A 22,799-nucleotide genomic window follows, 5' to 3' on the forward strand; every position below is an offset into this window, starting at 1 on the left:
GATGATCCCCTTCCCTCCCAGGTGCTCTCCTTCTCCATACCCAAGTCCCACGTCAGTTCTCTTTTCCTTCCCAACCCCTCTGATCCCAGATCCCCCATAACCCTCTTTTCCTTCCCCTCTCTGATCCCAGTGCTCTCCCCTTCTCTTCTTCCTCCCCAGTTCAGCACGCTCCCTTTTCTGGCCCCCAGAACTCTCCTTCAGACCCAAATATAACCCCAGCATTCTTCTTACTCCAGTTCCCAGACCTGACGCCAGCACTGCCCTCCCCCCTTCCTTTTCCAGCATTCTCCACTTCAACCTCCCACCTCTGATATGTCCACCACCACCTGCACTTCCTTTGGCCTCTTGTGGGCTGATTTGGCCACTGCCACTACTTCCTCTGGCCCCCACGAGCTGATTTAGCCACCATTATTGCAGCTTCCTCCGGCCCGGGCAGGCCGATGCTCTGCCTTCTTGTGGCTTCCAGGGGCCATCACTTGTCATCTTACAGGCCACATGGCCAACACATGTGCAGGCTCCTCACATCAGCTCATCTAAGGGAGCAGTGCTGGCATCTGGAGATTTTCCGGGTGTCTCTGGAGAGCCACAAATTTAAGCAAAAAGGCCCAAGTTTCCAGAGAAACCCAGAAAGTTCCCAGGTATGCTAAAAAAACAATGATTTCCCCAAAAAATAAAGTTTGACTTCTTCTTCCTCTTTCTTCAGGGAGCCGAGTGCAATCATTGCAAGTGCAGCAGCCACAGTAGCCCAACTCTTACAAAACTTCAATGTCTTGCTTCTGCCAGGGAAACCTTTCACATTCCTGCCCACTGCACCCCTCCTAGTGCCCAGGGACTTGTTTTGAGCCTCTTCCTACACACTCAGTGATGTCCTGGCAGTGTATCTCTCCAGAAGCCTGCTGCTAGGTACAGCTTCACACCAGCAGGGATGAGCTGTGACTCCATTTATTGAGGGGATTTTTTTTTTGACCCTCCTAACTTTTTGATGTCTTCTTTTCCTGATATATTGTGGTATTTATAGTCCAGATTACAAATGGATAAAGCAGGACAACAAATACCAGGAGTAACAGGCATGGAAGCTACAAAAAAAAAAAAAAAATCAAATCATTGGGCAGGAGTTTCCTGTTAAGCATTGTCCCAGAGTGAGTTTCTGAACCACTGAGGGCTGGATACAGAAAGTAATTTCCAACAGCTTTAGGCTGGTTTCCACATGGGTACAGACAAGGACGGTCCCAGCACTTCCTCAATTGCTTCCTTTAAAAAAAAATAACGTAGCTCTAGCTGTAAAGTTCCCCTCTGCAGCAACTGAGTGATTTCATTTCCTCTGAAACCGCAGGGAGTTACGGTAAAAGCCATCCATCCAGACGGACTGCTAGGAAGTGCGGGAGTAGGAGGGCTGGGCGGGTGTCACTGCTGTTTGCGCAGAGGTAGGAGGGCTGGGTGTGGCGTCCTTGTTGTTTATAACAGTGCACCAGAGCGGTCTTTGACCAGTAGGTCTGCTGCCTCTTTTGCGTGCCAGTTGTGATCCCCTGGGGGAGTTTTCGCGGCTGTTACTAAAGGAAGCAAAGGTTCGCCATGGTGCAGACAATCAAATCAAAGGTAAGCCTGCGTCCCGAGGAAGGTTGGGTAGATTTCGTTCTATTCATGTGTCTTGATCCTCTGTGACTGAGGCTTGAACAGATGGGGTTTGGCAGATTATCATGTCTGAGAGTTCCTTAGTAGATGGTCCAGCGTGTGTAAGCGGGCGGGGGAGAAGAACAGCAGTTCCCTTTTCCCCATGGTAGACACTTTATTATTATTATTTCTGAAGTATAAAGTGTGACTGACTAGTAACTACCTTCCCTAAAAGCAATCCCTTACTACTTTTTACAGGACTTTAGCCTCCAGAAAGGGTTGCATCTCCCCTAGAAACAAATACAGTGCCAAACTGTCAGGTTTCTAGGCTTGTGCTGGGATCTTCAGATATTAATGGTTAACCAATAGGACTCTGCTGTGAGCAATCCCGGAGAAAAGCGCCTGGGGAATTGTTACTGCAGGTGTACGGAATGCTAGGGAGTTTTGTGCATTCCTAGAGCTTAGGTAGTGGAAGAAGCAGGCTTAAGACGCACACTCCACCCTTTATCCCGCTTCCCGCTGCCTGTTTTGAATACTTTCTCAAAAATCCCTGATTCAAAGATATAAACTCTCAGGGAACCTAAGCTACTACACCAGCATTTTTTGATTCTCAGCTCAAATATAAAGTTGCTTTGGATAAGAGTTGAAATTGGCTGTTTGGAGAAGGCTTATGTAAACGGCTGTGTTTGCTAATGGCAGATCTTGTGCGTGCATGGGGATGTGCTGGTGGTGAGTGATTTTTTTCCCCTCCTGCTACAACAGATCCAGAGGTTTTAGGCTGAGTGAGTAGTTCTGGTTAAGGTCTTCTGTTACGCAACTAGAAGGGATCAGACTTCTCGGCGTCGTGAATTGGTAAATTTACCTCGTAACTTGAATTTCAGCCATCTTTTTTATGTTCTATAACAGTTATTTATGACTCGGAACTCCATTTAATGCGTTGGGCTAGGTTCTCTGTGCATTTGTGTGGAATTAAAGACTGCTGCAGGTCACAAACACTTTCCATTCTAAAGGCTGGACACCGATTATTAAACTGTGGTGTTGCCTAAGACTGAGGAAAGCTGCCAGTACTCGGGAGGGATTGAGGGTGGTGACTTTTTTTTTTTTGTTTCCTGTAGCACTTTGAGTAGAATCACAGGATTCCCCAGGTGAATCTTACTGGTGCTGTTTGCTATATTAACAGCTGAATCTTACCTCTTATTTCCTCTCCCTCCCTTCCTTCAACCTACCAGAAGGCATGCCTGGGTGAGGCAGGAACCTTCAAGACTATTCCTCACCTCCCCTGTGTTGCCAGCAGGGGTCGCTCTCTTCCCTCACTTCCTGGTCTTGGCAGTCTTCCTGAGCCCGCCTTGGAACAGCAGATTCCAACTCAAGTCTGCTGCAGTGCAGTCCTATAGCCTGAGCCAAGGAAGTAGGCCATAAAGCTGCCATGTACAGCACTTCTCATATTGGAAATTATGTGAAATGGTTTTCTAACTATACAATACAGAATTAAACATGCAAATAAGTATGTCCTTAGAATACCCAAAGATTTAATATACATCTACCTCATGGCTCCTCTTTGCAGCAATTGCTGGTGGTTGCTGTGTACTGCTGCCAGGAGGGTAGGGCATGGCTTAGGAGAGTGCTGGGCTTAGACAGGCACTTGAAAAACAGGATCTACTGGCATTTGTTTGCTGCAGGTAAATGTCATATTTTTCAAAAGGGAGGGACTGAGATGGCAATAAGTTACTACTACTAATCGGTTCTGCAGCACTACTAGACCTATGTAGCATTGTACAGATACACACAAGAGTCCTTGCTCCATAGAGCTTAAAATCTAGTCAAGATACAGTTAAAACAGAATATTGTTAAATCAACAAGAGTACTTATGATTTAAAAGCAGCTTAAAATAGGTGGGTTTTTAGGATGAATTTGAACTTGGCAAGAGAGGGTGGTAAAATGCATTAACTCAGGAAGGCTATTCTAGGTATACAGTTTAGTAAGTTGGAAAGCATCGAGTTGGCTGTGGAGGATGAGAACAGCTCACCTGATTAAGAGATCATGAGGATAGGTGTAGGGGAGAACAGAGAATGATACAGGTGAGTAGGAGAAGCTTGAACTATGTGCATGAGAGCACATACAGTGACTTCAGGAATACCTTGGTTTTAATATCACTGGAAGAAATTAGTTTGAATAGACTGTAGTGGAGAGAGATGGTTTGGGAGGCCTGAGAGTGCAAGTTGGGAGTTTGGCATGCTTTTCAAGATGGATAAGAGTTTCCAAAGAAAAGGTTGTGCAGCAGATGAGATTCCTAAAGGTGTTGGTGACTGAATTGAGACTTTGGGACAGTGTGATTAGGTGTGACAGTTATCCAACAGTAGGGATTTCCCATTAAAACTTTAATTTTGCTAGGAACTTTTTTAAGTAAAAAGTTAAGGCCCATTTATGAGAGCCTTCCTTTGGGAGGCTGCCAGGATGGATCGTGCTGTCAGTTCAGAGGCCTCGTGTTTTCTGGAAGGAATCTTGTTATGGAGTGGTGGGGAGAAAGATCAGTCTCTCTCTGCAGTATGAAGCAGGGAGGTATACAGGCAGCAGTCTGTAAGTGGGGAAAATAGGTAGACCTAGGACAGGCCTCTCTATTTTCGGAGAGTTAAGGAAGGGAAAGCAAGTCTGAAGCTTTCCATTCCTAAATTTTTTTTTCTGAGAAATCCTAAGATTGCGAAGATGAGAATACTTTCCTATGAGTTCAAAACTGAGCTATTGGTCTTATGTGACGGGGCCTCTTACACCAGTATTTAAGAAATTGGTAGATATCGGGCTTAATAAAGAGGCCCCTATTGTACAGTCATGTTTCTGGATGTTTAAACTTGGCTCTTTTGAAGACTCATATTTCCCAGCTAACAAAAATTGGCATCCTTGTTTTAGAACTTAGTTAGTTTAGGGTTGTGGTGCAAGCATATGTTCTGTCACCTAGATTACTTACTGGTCCTCCATTGTAGTTGATATATAGATTCCAGATAAACATTTCAGCGAGGGTGATTTGGTGTTTTCTCCATACAGTGTCAAGACATTTGCTGCATCATATGCACTGGGTGCCAGTGATATGCAGGAACCAGTTTAAAATTCTCTTTTTACATAAAATGCACTGGTACATTCCTGGCAGAGCGTTGTGCTCTTCACATTCTCTTCTGCTAGAAATTCTGACTCATAAGGAGGTTCGACATGCTAGCTTACCTCCCGTTGTGAAACAAATTCCCTCTAGATATTAGATTTGCGTTGAACTATCAGGCTTTCAGGAAAATTATAAATTTGGCTTTATCTGCAGAGTGTAAGATCAGGCTTCTGATCATATAATATGTATTTTTTTTCTTGTTGGGTATTTGTTTTTGTATTGTATTTTAATAATTTGGGGCATCCATTGCTAGTAAAGCAAATGTTATAGAAATACAATAAAATAAATGGTCAGAAAAGGGAATAATGTAAGTGGAGAGGACTAGGTCAAAGCAGTAACCATGTCTGAGTGGGGGATGGTAGAGCATATTTAGAGGTGCAAGGAGCTTTGAGCTGTAAGACTCAGAAGAACCAGCAGCATGGAATATCTCTGAGAATAAAAGGGGAAGATGGAAAGTCTGAAGTAGGTGGGGAAGGAGAATGGTTTTATCAGGGGCTGATTTGATGGCAGTTACCTGAAGAGACAGAGGGGTGACTAGGAAGATGGAGTGGGATTAAGGAGACAGAAGTTGATACCTGCAGGAGGGGAAGTGTAGCTGCCCCTCAATGCCACAACAGCCTGGCTTGCAGGGGAAAAAGATCATCTCCATGACAGACAGCAGGTACCGAAGCAAAAACCTCAAGAGAAAAATCAGATCTCTGGCAATAAGTTAGAGGTAACAAATTTTTAGTTTAGCTTGATGGAAATAGTGGGAACATGGAGGGATACAGTTGGATGGGTAACATTGATGTGAGCTGACTTGAAGGATTGGATTTCCTCTTCCAGCTGAGAGTACATAGAGGAAAAATGGAGGGGTGACAGTGACTAGAATGATATGCCTCGAGTGTGGTGGTGATGGCTGGATGAGGAACTATTGAAGCTCAAAGGCAGTAAACAAGAAGGAAGAAAGAATGGCTAGAGAGGTGGCGGTAGTGGACTTGATGTCTGGAATATATCAGCAAGAGAAAGTATAGAAGAAACAGGACAGAAGAAAAACTGCTGATCTGAGGTAGCCAGAATGTCTTGTTGGATTGAAATTTATGTAACTAGGATGTGCTGCTCGGTTGATTCCATAGCCTTTGCCTTCTGGGCCTTGGTTAAAGGAGTGTGGGGTGGCAGAAGCCCAAACTCCATTGGGTCATGATCCTCAGGTGTCCGCAGCTGTGACCACCTGCTTTAGCATTCACCACCCTGCAGCAGAAGTCTAAGATTTGGAAGTGGGAGATGTAACCTGCTCACAGCCATGAGTCTGTATCTGGGAGCCAAGCAGATGAAGGAGAAAATGGGGCGGGGGAATACTGGAAGCATCAGGTGATGGCTTTGTGTGCTGAATGAGAGAATCTAAATCCTTCTCTACAACTACAAAATGTAGTACTGGTCGGAGCTCTTCTCAGCTCGGGGAGAATTGAATTCCATTAGACCAGTGCTGGCACAATGGATTTAGAACTCATTCCTCTACCACTCCAGAAGTCATTAAAGTACACCAGCTGGGATCCAGGTGGCACCACGCCCATAGCAGCATTAGTAAGAGAACTATCCTAGGGTCTGTGAGGCAGTGTACACACAACCTGTGGCTGCCCCTTTCCCTGCAGACTTGAGTTCTTGGGGTTGGTGGGACTTGGGCTGGCAGTGTGTGGGGAGTCAGATACCAAGCAGAAGTCTAGTACAGGAGGTCAGACTGAGGGAGATGAGGGCACAAGTAAAGGGAGGAAGAGAACACAGCAAGGGGGCTCAGACAAGGAAATGCAGGAGCAGGATTGGGATAACAGACTGCAGAGCAGGGAGAAGGTTACAGAAGTGCTGGCTGCAAATGAATTTCTTAAATACTTAGGCGGATGTCCTCAGCCAGCACCGTAGGCAGTCCTGGCTGGAGGACCTATAAAGAGTTAAGAGCTATAGAAAGTTCAGCCATGTTCTTCGGCTGCAGTATGACACTAGAGGTGAGGGGCATTACAGTGGAGTTCCTTACTAACAGAGCCTTAAGTGCATGCTGGCTTACAAGACCATGTGGACTTTATTTTTTGCTTAGTAATTCTTGATGATCTTGGCGGCAGCATCAGCCAGGGGAGGGGGGAGGACCTGGGAAAAGGTCATTGAAGGGGAGGCTGTGTAGAGGTGAGTATCCCTCTCCCCTTTAAGTGTGGAGTGGCCTAATGGTTAGAGCATCCATTTATGAACCAGGGAAACCAATGTGCTAATCCTTCTCCTGAAATTCATTGTGATCTGAGCAAGTCACTTTGTCTCCTACTCCCTCAGGTGCCCATATAGACTGTAAGCTCTCTAGGGCAGGGAATTATTGTACCTGAATTCTAAAACTGCTGTAAATTTTCCTTGAGCCTTACTTTGAAAAAGGTGGGCTAAAAATCGAAATTCCCCTTTCCCTCCACAGATGTCTTTGGGTACCAAAGTCTTAAAGCCAGCTCTGCTTAGGAATAACTGACATGGTGATCCTATAAAAGGAAGGAAGGCTTTAGACTTTAAAATTAAGTACCTCAGACTCATGGTGGCACACAGAGGATGTATAGAAAATGAGCTCCATAATTCCCCCGGCCACCATGTGCCCACTGAGTTAATATTTATACCCTCTGCAGCGTGATAGCCACTGAGTGAGTGGACTGGAAAGACCACTATTGATAGCAAAAAGAAGTGAGCATTAGAATGGTCCAATCAGGGGACAAGATGGCTGCCTGTTGAGATGCATCAAAAGAATCCTCTCCTTGGTTTTCCTCAGAATTTTTGTTTCCTGTTGAAAAATGCCTCATACCAAACACAGGGAGATAGCTACCAGTTCTCCCTTACCTGGTCCTGCTCAGCTGTGAATTCTGGAGCTTTTTGTCTATGCCAGGTTTTACTCCCGGTGAGATGGCCGCAGCGACACACAGAGCGGAAGTCTCCCATGCAGGTCAATGAGGTCTCCCTAAGCCTGGGAGTGCTGGCCACACCATCTCTGCCTCTACAGCCCCAGGTTTGCGACAGGCTGAATAGAGGAAATGCAGAGTTGTAAGTGAATCGGGGGGGAATACTGGGGAAGAGGCTGAGGCTTCTATTTTGAATGATCTAGTATGGGGAAACTTCAGCTGTGGCACAAACTCCCCATAAAGTGAAGAATCTGCTGTTCCAGTTACTCTAGTCTCAGCCCAAGCCATGGTGGGACCTGATACACTGACTAGAGCTGTCCTTGGTGGAGAGGTTAAGACCAGGTTGAGAACTTGTTTGTCTAAACCACCAGTCATAATGTTAGATACTCTGCAATGCTATTGGTAAAACTGGAAGCATCGATTGTGAGGTTATCGCAGCTGTTATGGATACTACTGTCTCAGGACAGTGTTCGGTAAAATGACTCAAAAAAAATTAAGATAAAGAATTTAGTCTCAAGTGGATTTGCTAGATCAGGTACAGAAACAATTGGTACAATATGAAATAACAGCTTAGAGAATATTGGGAATAGGATACAGTCTCAATTTGAGTCCTTAATTTTCCTATCATACAGAAGATAACTCTGGAATAATTCTCAGAGCAATGTCATCCAGAATATTAAGGTTCCTTCTCTGCAATACCTATCTTAACTAAGGCATACTATTTGCCTCAAGCTCAAAATGAAGAGGTATCCAGAGATATGCCTTTGGAGTAGTCATTAAATGTAACTTCAAGATTCACTTACAGAGATTAAATATCGGGGGAACTTTACTGGTGACATTTGCTTTTCTTGTGGAGCATGATACTACTTTGTGTTTTTTTTTGTTTTTTTTCCTGTGTAACCATACAATGCTGTTCTATCATAAGCTCTGGATGTATCCAGATTTAACCAGGGTCACACAACTTCATTGTAAAAAGTTTCGTGTTATGCAATCAAGTGATAACTTAAGGGGGTCATTTCTTGCTTTGTTATCCCTGTAAACGTTCTATTAAAATTAATAATGTAAACTACCTTTTTTAACCATTGCAACTAAGGGTCTTACTTCTTATATAGCTAGTTATTAAGGTAGAGAGTCAAGTAACTGGCTGTTTCTCAATATTTCTTTTTTCTTTACTCCTTTGCCCCCCTTTTTTTCTAAATGAGGTAAATTTTTTGTGTAAACAATTTCCTATTTTATTTCTGTATACCTCCATTATTCCATGCAAGGAATTCTGGTATGTATAATTAAAATTGCATAAACAAAAAGTGAAAAAAAATGGTCCAATCGGTGATGGAGAGGTTGGATACAGAATCTAAAATGGTGCCAGATTCTGCAAAAGCTGAATTTGAGAAGGTCGTAGTGAATGTCTGAGATGATACAGGCTTTATCAAAAATGTCTCAGCAGCTTTGGAAGATCAGCCATATGGTTAGTGCAGTTAGTATAGCTGTGTTTTAAAAAAAAAAAAAAAAAAAAAAAAGTTCTTGGAGAAGTCCATTACCTGCTATTAAGTTGACTTAGAAAATAGCCACTGGTATTACTAGCAACGGTAACATGGAATAAACTTAGTTTTTTGGGTACTTGCCAGGTTTCTTATGACCTGGATTGGCCACTGTTGGAAACAGGATGCTGGGCTTGATGACCCAGCATGGCATTTATTATGTTAAAATACAGTAGACAATTGAGAAAACTGAGGGGCTAGAATGCAGACCCAGCAGCTGATGGAAATTGAGCAACTTGGTCTGAGTGGGAAGACCATGCAACTCATCTCTGAGCAGGATAATTATGCAACTCAAGTTGATGTATAAATACTAGTGCTGAAAGAAAATGAGTTAATCAAAGGTAGAGAACCGAAATCAGCACAAAAAAATCTGGGTCCATCTCTTGACTGAGAAGAACAGGATTGTATGTAGTTGAGGGGATGGCAGTCCTTGAGCATGGGGAACTGAATATGTGGGAAGACAGGTGAGGGTATAGATGTATAAGAGGGAGGGATTGGAGAAGCAAATAGAATTTGGGGGAGGGCCCACATTTTGTAGTAAGCAGATCAGACAGGAGGACACTGAGGGGTTTTTTCTCTTAAGACAATTTGGGAGGAAAACATTTTTTAGGAATCTGCCTTAGCTGGGATGTACAGGGAATTAGTTACATGGGGATCACACTAGATCTCACGATATCCCTACTCTTGGGATAATTTAGATGGGATGCACTCCTGTGAAGAGCTAAATTACTTAACATTTTAAAGGGACAAAGTGAGCTAGTGCATTTGAGACACCTCTTTTGGATGAGGAACATGCTAAACTAGACTGGATGGGTTCCTGTTCTACTTCATATTCGTGCACAGGTGTGGCTATTCTCATTCACGAACATTTTGCCATTTTCTTTTGAAAACAGCATAAAGAATGCAGATGGCAGATATAAACTGCTCCATAAAAAGACATATGGTGTGAAATACATTTTTGCTAATACTTATGCTCCTAGTAAGTACTCCTTAGTTTGTGTGGCTTTTTCCCCCTTCTCTAATTACAATTGTTCTGTGGTATTCTGATTACCATTTGGTGCTGGAAGGTGACTTCTTTTTTTTTAATCTGGTGGCAAAACAGCAAAGAAAACTGTAGACCAGCCAGACAATTTAAATCACAGGGGGGATTAATCTTGGTGCAGGAGTCTGGAGTTATTTATATCTGAAGAACTTTGCATCTGGGTGAGAAGGCTTTCATATTTTTCTAACCACATACAATTTACTCTGGAATAGTCTATTGTTTTGTTTTTTTTAGGTGGGGGAAAGATGAAACACTTTCACAAATGAGTCCAGGGATTGCAAAGAATCTTAAATTTTGAGTTAAGAACCAAATGGAAGGAATATTGTCAGTTACCCCAACAATTTTATGGGAAGCAGGGAGAAATATTGGTGTATGTGGTTAAAAAGAGGAGACTACATGACTTATGTATTTTGTCTTTTATATGTTCCTATCTTCAGTGTCAGTCATAGGAAAAACATGGCTGTTGCAAGCCCATCCCTAAATTTGTATCTCAAAGCTAGCTGTTCCATTAACTTGTTTTTACATTTGAATTTTATAAACTTGGTAAGGTGGGGAAGTTGAGGTCATATTTGATAAAGGGTGTTCATAAAAAAAAAAATAATTTCAGAGGTATTAAAGATAACATCAAACGTCCTCTTTCTGATTCTGGAAGTTTTTCAGACCTATTATCAGAAATTGTATAGTACTGATCAGTCGGAAAGGGATACATTCTTTTTAAGGGCTTCCCAGGAACAAATTGCAGAGTTAAATATACAAATATCTGAAATGGAAATATTCAGGGCCATCTTTTTCTTGCAAGGAGGAAAAGCAGATGGATTTGGACTGACATTTTTTTTTAATAAAATTCTTAAGTTCCAATTATTGCAACCTTTACAGCCTATATAATTAGGCTCTCCATGGTTTTGCTTCCTTTCTATGAACCAAGCTGTTATAGTCATACCTAAGAAGGAGAGGGATTTGGAAAGTCCTACATCATACTGCCCAATATTGCTTTTAAATGTAGATACCAAGATGCTGGCCTCTATTTTAGTGATGCACTTAGGTGGTCCTAATCATTAGTAGGTCCAGATCAGATGGAGTTTGTGCCAGGTAGATATGGCATTAATGCTTGCAAAAGTGTTGAATACTGGGTAAGAAGAGGTCATCTCAAGAGCTAAGCATGCATCTTTCTAGATGCAGAGAAAGTATTAGTTTAATTGTCTTATGTTGGCTAAGTAAGGCATAGAGGGTTTTTTCAATTGGGTTAAATTGCTAATCCTAAAGCATGCATTTTGGCCAATGGGGCTCTGAGGAGTTCCCATTAGAGGGGGGGGGGGGGGGGGGGGGGTGAGAGAGGGCTGCCTCTTGTCGTCTTTATATTAACTATAGAACCTTTAGCCATTGGAATTTGGCAAGCAGCAGCTTTAAGTCAGTAAAGAGCTAAAATGTCTGTTTGCAGATCTGCTCTTGTTGGACAATGCCACACAAGCTATGGGACCTGTTTATGAGATTTTCTACAAATGTGTGCATGTCTTACTATAAATCTTTAAGTCCAGAAGCTATGCCTTTAAATTTGGAATCTGACAAATGGCAGGGCCCTTCCCATTTGTGGAACATACACAGAATTAAATATCTGGAGTCTGGATACCTCAGGACTTAATGTCTCTGAGACCAACTTTAGGGATTTATTGGACAGGTAGGTCTGCAAACTACAAACATGGAAAGATTTGCCTGTCTATCAATTTGGAAGAAATGCTCCCTTTTTTGAGAGAAAATGTAGAAACAATCTTCTGTAGATGTTGGCTATCAATGACAGATTTGGTCTTACTGTGTTTTCCTATGGTGGGGTTCTGATAAATTAGGAAAAAATAAAGGAGGGAGACTAAAAAAAAAAATGTAGGCTATTTTCCAATTTGGGAAATGTGCTCCTGAGGGGGTAGGGGATGGGAAGGAGTGATAGTGTGGGTAGGTGTGGGGGCATTGTTTTCATACTTAATTTATATATTGCCTTACTCAAATGATTTTGAAAATTACCTCAAAACTGGCACTAAATACATTCATGCATTTATATACTAGTTCTATAGGGAATATCAGGCCCTAATGCATATACTCTTGAATGTAGGCATTTTATTGATCTAATATTATAAATTTGTTTATTGCATCTGGCCTAGGTAAACTGCATATCTGACCAGACATCTATAAAGCTAATATACTTTTGTGCATGCAATCACTTTAACATGTTAGATCACAACAGCTGTAACACACTTAAGCTGTTTTGCAATCATTACTCCATTAGCATATCTATTTGTGCAATTAATTAAGAACAAGCATTACAAATACGCAAAAAAAAGTTAACTGCACCCTGCTGACTTTTCTACTGCTGAGAAATGATCCCTTTGCATATTAATGGACATTGCAAAAGCAGAGATCACACACAGAACAAAAGCATGAAGTTGGTAGAAGTAATATTAAACAATTTCTAGGTGGCTCTCAATTTATAAGTTAAGCATAAGAACAATAAACAAACATTCAAATTTAAAACATACTTCAAAAATAAAACCTTATTTCTTTGCTGCAAATCACATACAGGAATATAAATATGGTAAACCCCACTTGGAAAAAAAAAATGCCAGGGACATTTTGAAAACACACTTCAGTAGCACAAAGTGATATACAAAAATCTGTTCCTCTTGCATGAGTACAGTGCAAAATTGGGACCTCCGCTTGGCTTAGTCTTGCTCCCTTAAAGTTCTCTTCTCCCATGCAGAAAGTTTGGTCACAATATCTGGCTGTAGAAAATCAGTTTGGACAATCCAGTTTATCCTTTGATCTAAAAAGTGGACCTCTTAACACATCACTCTCAGGACACCTCCTGTGTGGGGGGGGGGGGGGGAGAAGCAAATTCCCTTCCCCTTTCAGAGAAACAGCCTTGCTGCCTCTAATGGGCATCACATTCCCCCCCCCCCCCCTGTGCCTTGTGGTGTCGCCTGTATAGACTTCAGGGAAAGATCCTCCTGGTGGGATGGAGCCTCCCATTGCTGGACATTTCCATGTTAACCTATAGTGAGGCCCAGTTGGCCATATACATAATTAATGGGAGCTTAATGATCAATAATGGCTGATGCACTTTGGTTTCTATATATGATCTCTCAAACTGAGACTTTAATCATATTCTGCAAATCGTGCTGCAGCCTGTTTTTGAGGAATGCATCTCTGCTTCTGTAGCATTCTTTCCCCTAATTGCTGTTCTTTTCAGCTGTCATAACTTTGTGATTTATTGATCTCATAAGATGCCTTTTAGTTGTTAAGCAGCTGCACAATATGTGAAATCTCCAGAATATTTAGATCCCCCCCATTCTAACTTCATCTTTCCAGGATGCTCTTGTTTTCAGTACTTTATGCTAACATTCTAACCTCAACCATAACTGCTTTCCAAAGCTCTAAAAAGATGTCTCCTATATTCTTAACTATAGGTATCAGTGCAACAAGATCTCTTCTCTGCACAGACTTAAGTTATATTTCTCATAATTATGGCACATATTTGTGGTGTAGGCTAGTCTAATCTGTCTGGGTACTGGGTCCCTTCTGTGATCATGGTATAGCAGGTAGTCTAGTAGATCACCTCAGGAGGTCCATGTACGACAGGGCTGACCAGCTTTTCTGTGAATAGAACAGATCTTCAAACCAGATGAAACTGCTTCAGGCAGTCTGCTCCAGCAGAGGCAAAAAGGCTTGAAGGTTCCAAAGTCACTAATATATGCTTATATTTTGATTCTGAAGATCAGTCCTAGGTGGTCAGGGCACCATGAATAAAACACCAAAGAGTAGCAGCATTCTCCTTCCTGTGATGTCTCAGACCAGATAGACAAAAGGAAGCAGTGGAACACAGTAAAGGTCAATCTAACCAATCCCTCTTAATTGAAACAGTCACAGAGAAAGTTTAAATCACAACCTCCACACTAACTTTTTTTTTATTGCAGAAAAAAAATCTTTACACTCCAGCTTAATATCACATACCTTGGATGACTTAATTTGTAAGACCATCATTCTTCAGGCTCACTACATTGCAATGGCTCATGAGGCAACTGATCACTATGCCCTTTTTCCATATCCTCAGTCCTGATTAAATACAATCACATCTCTTAATTTTAATGGCAATGTCTTATTTTATTTTATCTGCAAATATGTACAATTTTCTCAGTGTCAGACTTGGATCAGCTTGTCATATCAAAAGTCAAAATGCTTGTAAATTTCTATCCAAATGGGTTTTACAAGAGTTCTGGATTATGGCTTTTGATATGACCAGCTGATCCAGTTCTGCTGACATTGAGAAGTAAAATTGCCATCTGCAAATTTGATCTCCTTGCTCAGTGTAGAGATGTGAATTGTGTGATCGATCGTCTTAACAATCGATTTCGGCGGGGGGGGGGGGGGGGGGGGGGGGGAGGGAATCGGATCGTCGCGGTTTTGTTTTTTTTAAATATCGTGTAAATCGGGGGAGGGTGGGAAAACCGGCACTAAAACAACCCTAAAACCCACCCCTTTAAAATAAATCCCCCACCCTCCCGAAACCCCCCCCCCCCAAATGCCTTAAATTACCTGGGGTCCAGAGGGGGGGGGTCCCAGTGTGATCTTTTACTCTCGGGCCTCTGGTGCGTTGTAGAAATGGCGCTGGCGCCATTTTGTTTTTTGTCCCCCGATGTCAGGAGCGAAGGAGATCGCTCCTGGACCCCCAGGGACTTTTGGCCAGCTTGGGGGGGGGGCCTCCTGACCCCCACAAGACTTGCCCAAAGTCCAGCAGGGGTCCGGAGCGACCCTCCTGCACTCGCATCGTTTTGCTGTACAAAATGGTGCCGGCCATACACCGTATGGCCGGCAAGTCTTGTGGGGTCAGGAGGGCCCCCCAAGCTGGCCAAAAGTCCCTGGGGGTCGGGAGCTGATCTCCTACGCTCCTGACGTTGGGGGACAAAAATCAAAATAGCGCCGGCACAATTTCTACAACGCACCGGAGGCCCAGAGAGTAAAAGATCACACTGGGACCCCCCCCTCTGGACCCCCAGGTAATTTAAGGCATTTGGGGGGGGGGGGGTGTTCGGGAGGGTGGGGGGGATTTATTTTAAAGGGGTGGGTTTTTTTAGGGTTGTTTTAGTGTGCCAGGTTTCCCCCCTTCCCCGATTTACGATTTTTGATGATAAATCGGGAAATTCCTATTAAATATTGCCTCTAACGATTTTTGATTTAAATATATCGGACTGATATTTTAAATCGTCAAAGATTTCACATCCCTAGCTCAGTGCCCTTCCAGGTAATTTATAAAAATACTAGCCGTTAAGCCCGTAATGGGCTACATTTAACATTTTTTTTTTCAGTCCCATTTCCTTAACCCCTCATCTCTCCTCCCTCCCCCTCCGGATGGCGCAGACGGAAGATCTCCGGGGGAGCTCCCTCGCACGCCGCTACTTGCACCTTGCCGCACCATTTTTGTTACTGGCAAGTTCTGACCAACGTACTGCGCATTTGCGGCACGTCGGTCAAGCTTCATTTATCTAGTAGATTAATCACTGGGTCTCTGAGGCACTCCACTGTTTACCTCTCTCCAGTGAGAATTGACCATTTAGTCCTGTTATCTGTTAACCAGTTTGCAATCAAGAAAAGGACTTTGCTTCCTTTCTCAGGAGTTTCTCATGATTTAACTTTTGCCAAATGTGTAATGCCCTTCTGGGCTCATTACTGTTGGTGGCCTTAGTAACTCCCTTAGCTAGGGATAAGAATAGGAGAGGAGCAATTCATAGGCAGCTTCTCCCTCTGAGAGTGTTTGGAATGCCCGTCGTCCTGGGATAGGTTTTATAAGCAGCTCTCTACTGAAATTCTGTGGGCAGTGCCTTTAGATTATTGGAGTTAGGTGGTAGTAAAGATTGTTTCATTGAATTTTCAGGCCACCTTGGAGGATCCAGGCAAACTCTGCCTGGGTGATACCAAGCAGGGTCAGGAGGGTGGTTCCTACTAGTCCATCAACTAGCTGGCTGAGGCTTTCATTTGGCTTTTTTTGGGGGAGGGTGGACCTTTGCATTTTCCCTGATAGGAGCCTTGTGACACTTCCCTGGTATCTCCTGTGTCCAGGGCATGGAGAACCCTGTTTCTGGGCTGCCCAAGGGTAGGGAAGACCTGCCCCTCTGTACTCGAGGAGGGAGGGGATACTGTGACCTGAAGCAAGGAACAAACTCCAGTGTTCATTTTGGGATGAAGATTTTATTTTGAAGATCCCAGGGAGAGTGTTTCCTTCTTCCTACCTTCTGGGGAACATTAAAAGCTGCTTGTCCAGAGCATCCCTCTCATCAGGGATTTGAAAGAAAAATCACCTAATTTTGAGGACTTCGTCTGGAGTAGTCACCTCTGGAGGGAGGGGGGGGGGGGGGATGTTTAACTCTCCATAGACTGTTGCGTCCTTATTTGCTGGTATTGGAAATCCTGGGAAATCCATTTAGCCAAGCTTTGGAGGGTGGGTGTCTTCTTTGCTGTGCACAGAGGGAAAAACTGTTATTTAAGAGTACATTTGTGGTGCTGAGGACTGAGTTAATTGCACTATATTGCACCAACTTATCCATTAGTAAAGACTTTATTTTGGATAATCAATCAGTGGCTTTTGGTACTTAAAATTCACACAGTGAAGGGAAAGCTAAAAAGTCACCCTTTTCACATCAGGTCCTGAAAGCTAAATTTTTGCTCCCACTAACAAAGGGGCCAATGCCATAGTGTGCTTAGTGCAGCACACTGTATAACCCACAGTTGGATGTGGGTTGTAAAGGCACTAACTAATCTCCTTGTACCTTAAGGGGATTAGTGCTTCTGCAATGCATGTCCAATGTGGAGTGAAACTTAAGTGCTCATAGCATGAGAATGAGGCTATTAGCTATTTACTCCCTATGCAAAAAAAAAAATGCATCTAGGACACTTTAGCAATCAGAAATTAATGCTTGCCCAGAGCAGGTGTTAATTGCTGAGTGCTACTAAAACTAGCATAGAACTGCTTTTCTGTACTGCCTCCTACTTAATATCATTGGGATATTAAGTAGAAGGAACAACTCAAAAAAAAAAACCAAAACCCACTCTGGCAGGGGTGAAGAAAATAGACACTGAATTTATCAACATCCATTCTCAGAACCTGACTACTGGCACCAGAAGGAGTGTATAAATCAATATTAAACGTGTCTGGCACTTAATTTATTCACTCTACCTATTGCTGAACGGTCCCTTTACTGTCACATGTCAGTGAAAGGGCCAATCACCTTTCAGGACAGCCTTCTGAAAGGTGATTGGCCCTTTCACTGACATGTGACAGTAAAGGGACCGTTCAGCAATAGGTAGAGTGAATAAATTAAGTGCCAGACACGTTTAATATTGATTTATACACTCCTTCTGGTGCCAGTAGTCAGGTTCTGAGAATGGATGCTGATAAATTCAGTGCACATGCAGGGGTTAAGACACTGGTTAGGAAACAGGACACACATTCAGCATTTGGTTTTCTTAACCAGCAGACCTCTGCACACCCCTAGCGCCTCCTTGACAGCGTGAGCCCTAATCCTAAATATTGCATCGCACCCCCGGGAGAAGGGCCTGGGGCATATTATGAAAGGCACTGTGAACACAAGGCATGCTTTCAGCGCAACTATTTTGCACCAGCCCCTAAGAATCCCAGCCCTGGAGAAAAACTGTCAACTAGTTAGGAGTGGTTCCAGACCTGAAGAGATGCTAAATACTTTTATGGCCCAATCAGTGATTAAGTTAGTGGCCTGGCCAAAGATGGGGTCACTAATTTTCTGAAAATGCAAATATATTACATCTACTTTGTTGCAGCAATGAAGACACATCAGGCAGGATTCATGGCAAAAAGGAAAAGGAAGGGCTGACCACTCCCGTGGGTCCCTTTTTATTGTACATACATCCATAGCATACAAATGTGCCCTCACATCATTGGCTCCCCTCTCCATAGCATACAGGCATGTCATTATATCATTGGCTCTCCTGGCCATAGCATACAGATGTGTCATTAGACCATTGGCTCAGGGGGTGCGTACAGATCATTTCATTGGCTGCTGAAGCCTAGACCATATATGTGTCTTTTTTGCCTGCAGCTGAATACGTGGCAGCTAGGTATCCTCTCCCTAGGCAGTGAGGGTTAATTATAAGCTAGAGATTTAAGATGTACTAGTCTTGCTGCATTCAGTGCAAAGGTCAGAGAGAAGGGAAGTTAGTTAACCCCTGACATGGCCTGCTGGCCATCAGGAGCAAAGCTCATAATTCCCCACACTACTGACTCGCCATTATTCACGTTTTATAAGTATCTTCAAGATATCTTTGTACTTATCAGGATGTTGTTCAGTCAGACTTTATGTAATGTTATCCAGTCTGAGTATTATGGAAGGTAACTTGGACAGCAAGAGCCATTCCCATGCTGTCCAAATCACAAGATGTGAATATATTTTAAATCACCTTCACATTGTTCAGGAAAGCTTGGAAGAAGGGAACCATTTCAGATAACATAAATGCAAGGGGAGAATTCCTGTAACTACAGTTAAACTTGGACAAACCAACCACTCTATTTGCCCACTTTGGATTGAATATAAATTATTCAAAGCACTGCAAGATCCTGCCTCTGAATACTTTGAATAGTTTTATTCTGCTAATATCTGCATAAATCTTGGCCCTTTAGCGTAAATACAATTTCTGATTAAAGATAATGTGGTTTTTTTTTGTTTTTCATCTAAAACAGCTCTTTCAATGCTCAGTCCCTAGCATGAAGCTGTATTTAGGGCTTTAAGTAATTAAAGCAATACTCAAGTGTTTGCATTATTTAGGTATTTAGAGATGTGCTTCGGATTTTACTATCGTTTTGGGGGGGCCCCCACAGGAATTTCATTTTCCCGTGGTTTGGGGTTTTTTGGGGGCCCCGATTATTTCAGGTTAGTGCACACTAACCAGAATGATTTTTTTTTTGAAATGTCAAATTCATTTTTTGGTTCTCTCAAACCATACTGAATTAAGCAATTTCAATGAAATTGCCTAATTCGGGGAAAAACAAATGCACATCCCTAACAATAGTCTATTTTCCTTTATTTTTATATGGGAGGTGATTTGGTCATATCTATTTGCTGCTTAGCTTTTCAGATTTATATATTAGTATTTTTCCTGGAAGCCCTCTCCTGTGGATACACTGAAAATTGGAAAATAACATGCTCTTTGGTTTTATATTAGAGTTCAATTTGTATTTTTTTTTCCTTTCGGTAATAGCTTACATCTTATTTACAAATATCAAATTAATTGGAGTAACAAGAAATGCTCAAAACCACAGGATTCCTAGAGCCAGATTCGGAGAGCATCCTAGAAATTATGTAATCCTGTATGCATTTCAGAAGTGAAAATCCCTACAAAAATTAAGAGAAAGTTGGGTTTTTTTTGTTTGGCATATATATATAAAGATTCACAATGATCTCTTGGCATTGTGCTCTAGAAAGAGGTGAAGGAGTTAGTATCAATTCTAAAAAAGGAGAGCATTAAAAGCAGGTGAGGTTTCCCTATTGTTTGACCTTTGCCATGGATAAGACCTACAGAGTAGAGTATTCCAGATGCCTGGAAAAAGTTTGGTAAATGCTAATTGATAAGGCTCTAAAGGAGTTGACTACCTGGGAGGATCAGCAGAGGGTGCAGCTATGGTATGGAAATGGTAAATATGAAGGCACTCAGACTGATAATACAGGAGAGAGAAAGGAGGGTCCATTCGCCTGAAAACAGTGGCTCAAACATGACAAACACCAGGAATTTAGGGATGTGCATTCATTTATTCTTTGGAAGTTTGTGTAACACTTTTGTGCACAGAAATGTTGATTCCATAAAATCAAATTTTAGGGGTGAGATTGCATAAATTCTGAAAACTAATTGGAATGTGACTTTCTCTCTGTCCCAAAATTCAACTTTTTTTTTTTGTTTGGTTCATTCTTTTTGCCCTACACCCCTTCTGGATTTTATTTCTGAAGATGGAAGCTTTTCAACTCAAACTACCATTTTTCTTTTTTTCTTGGCTTTTCTGATTTGCTTGCTATGATAGCAACATGGGATCTATTCATGGTTTGATCTTTCTGGTACTTGTGACCTGGATTGGCACTACTGAAAACAGGATACTGAGCTGCTTGGACCCTGTTTGACCCAGTATGGCATTTCTCATGTTATATTCCTGTGTACTGTAACTGATCTACAACTTCTGGCATTTATGTTTACAGGAGGAGTTTGACCAACTAATTGAGTCGTCTGACAAACTTGTAGTGACAGACTTCACAGCTTCATGGTGTGGACCGTGCAAAAAGATTGCTCCATATTATGAAGTAAGTTGGAAAGATTTTTAGGGAAAATGTGAATATTGTCTAACTAGTATGCCTCCTTTTTTTCACTGTAGAACTTGCAGAGAAATGAAGAGAAACAAATCAAGGTGTCTGTTTCATAATCTGATTTCAAGGAAAGACAATATTAAATCAGTAGGGTATGTGCATTTACATGCTATGTCCCCAGAAGAACTTGTGCTACTGACTGGAAACTAATATAAAAAGAACCCATAGTTTTGAAATTTAGTTACAATTCTAGTGTCTGATTTTTCTTTGTAAAACACACAAAATAGTATACTGAGCAGATTGTGTATAGATAACTTCATTTTAATGTTCCTGAGCTGTAACATAACATTTGAGAAGGAATTAGTAATAGGCTGCTTGTCAGAGGTCCATATTCAAAATGCCACAGAGGGTAAGCTTACAAATAACTTTATCTAGATAGTCAGCAGTACTTATCTGGCTAAAAGAACCATTGTATTTTAGGGTGTGCAGGGTAAAAAAAAATACACCATGCTTCTCGAGGCTTTCAGTCTCAACACAATCCCTCCTATCTGGAAACATTCTGGGGTCAGGATCCTCCTTACCCAGTCTGGGAGGGTATGTGCTGGGGATTCTAGACCCAGGCTGAAGCCTTATGCTTCAAGAGACCTAGGCTGCAATAGATTATGGCAACCTGTACCTAGGCCATACACAAGGCCAAGGCTTGGTCCTCATACCTTGCCATAGGCTGGATGTCTGGGCCTCTGCTTCAGCCTTTGCTGGGTACGAACTCCTTGGACTTGACCAATGCCAGAGCCCAGACTAAGGACTCTGCCTTTAATTTGGGTTCCAATGATTGGGCCTTGGCCTACACTTAAGCCTGGAACATGCCCAGATGCTAAGTCATGGTGCTTGGGGGAATGGTCCCAGGCCCAACATCAGGGCTCTGCCCAGAGGCCAGGTTCTGACTCTTGGGCCTCACCTTAAGCCTGTGACCAAGCACAGGGCCCAGGCCTTGGATTCTTCAGTCTTGTCTTATTTAAATGATGCTGTCCACTAGGAAAGCAGCAAAGTAAATAAACTCTGGTGCATCCGCCTCAGAGGGCACTATTTCACTGTGTGGCTGGCTGTATAGCTTGCCGTACAGCAAAATAGTACCCTCCAGTGAGGAGGATGTGTGAAGCTTACTCTGGCACATCACTAAGATATGGTGTCACTTCAAGAAGAGAGACGGAGGACTCTGAGGCCTGGAACTGGCCTCTAGGCTGGACCCTAGTGTTGAGCCTTGACCTAGGTCAAGGCTCAGGTGGCAAAACCCAGCATCAGGACTAGGCTCTAGGCTGGGCTCTGACAACCTGTGCCTGGGCTTTGGGTTGAGAGTTGTGCTTGGCCACTCCATTGGTAAGTGGGTTTCAAATTTTACAACCCCCTGCAAAATGTTTGCACAGGCAGAGACCCTGGTGTTGTGCGTAGGCCATGGTACCTGTGTTGGGCCGCAGCCTAGGGGTTAGGTAATAGAGATGTGTGTTCGTTTTTCACGAATAAGGAAATTTCAACAATTGCCTAATTCATCATGGGTCGGGGGCCCAAACCCTGAGACTGATTTTCCCCGAACTACGAGGAAAATTAGTTTTTCAGGTTTGTACAGGGGGAGGGACACTTTTTTAAATAAAAAAAATACCCCAAGCATTAAAATTCACTTTAAACATTACAACCCCATCCCCATCCCCAATCCACCCCAAGACTTAACATCCCTGGTGGTCCGTGGGGTGCCGTGAGTGATCTCCCCATGCTGACTGTCGGGCCTGCCTCGATCAAAATGGCACAGATAACCTTTGCCCATACATGTCACAGGGGCTACTGGTGCCATTGGTCAGCCCCTGTCACATGGCCATCTGTGCTCCTACAGCCATGTGACAGGGGCTGACCAATGGCACCAGTAGCCCCTGTGACATGTATGGGCAAAGGTTATCTGTGCCATTTTGATCGAGGCAGGCCCGACAGTCAGCATGGGGAGATCACTCACGGCACCCCACTGGACCACCAGGGATGTTAACTCTTGGGGAGGGATTGGGATGGTGGGATGGGTGTTGTAATGTATTAAAGTGAATTTTAATGCTTGGGGTGGTTTTTTGAACTTTTTCCCACATCATTTTTTGGGCCAGTTTGTGCCCCATTTTTTCCAAAAAACAAACTTACTCCGAAGCGTCAGATACAAAAAAAACC

General features: G+C 42.8%; 1 protein-coding gene across 1 annotated transcript in view; it reads left to right on the top strand.

Annotated features, from left to right (window-relative positions):
• The first annotated feature begins 1,440 nt into the window (after positions 1 to 1,440).
• LOC115098530 (thioredoxin-2-like) overlaps positions 1,441 to 22,799 on the top strand; it is a 34,209-nt gene continuing 12,850 nt past the window's right edge. The window contains exons 1-2 of the mRNA XM_029615124.1: positions 1,441 to 1,596; positions 20,493 to 20,594. Coding sequence (XP_029470984.1) covers positions 1,573 to 1,596; positions 20,493 to 20,594 — 126 coding nt within the window. The 5' untranslated portion in view covers positions 1,441 to 1,572. The remainder of the gene's footprint in view (positions 1,597 to 20,492; positions 20,595 to 22,799) is intronic.

This window comes from Rhinatrema bivittatum, chromosome 1 (genome assembly GCF_901001135.1).
Source record: "Rhinatrema bivittatum chromosome 1, aRhiBiv1.1, whole genome shotgun sequence".
NCBI classification, from domain to species: domain Eukaryota; kingdom Metazoa; phylum Chordata; class Amphibia; order Gymnophiona; family Rhinatrematidae; genus Rhinatrema; species Rhinatrema bivittatum.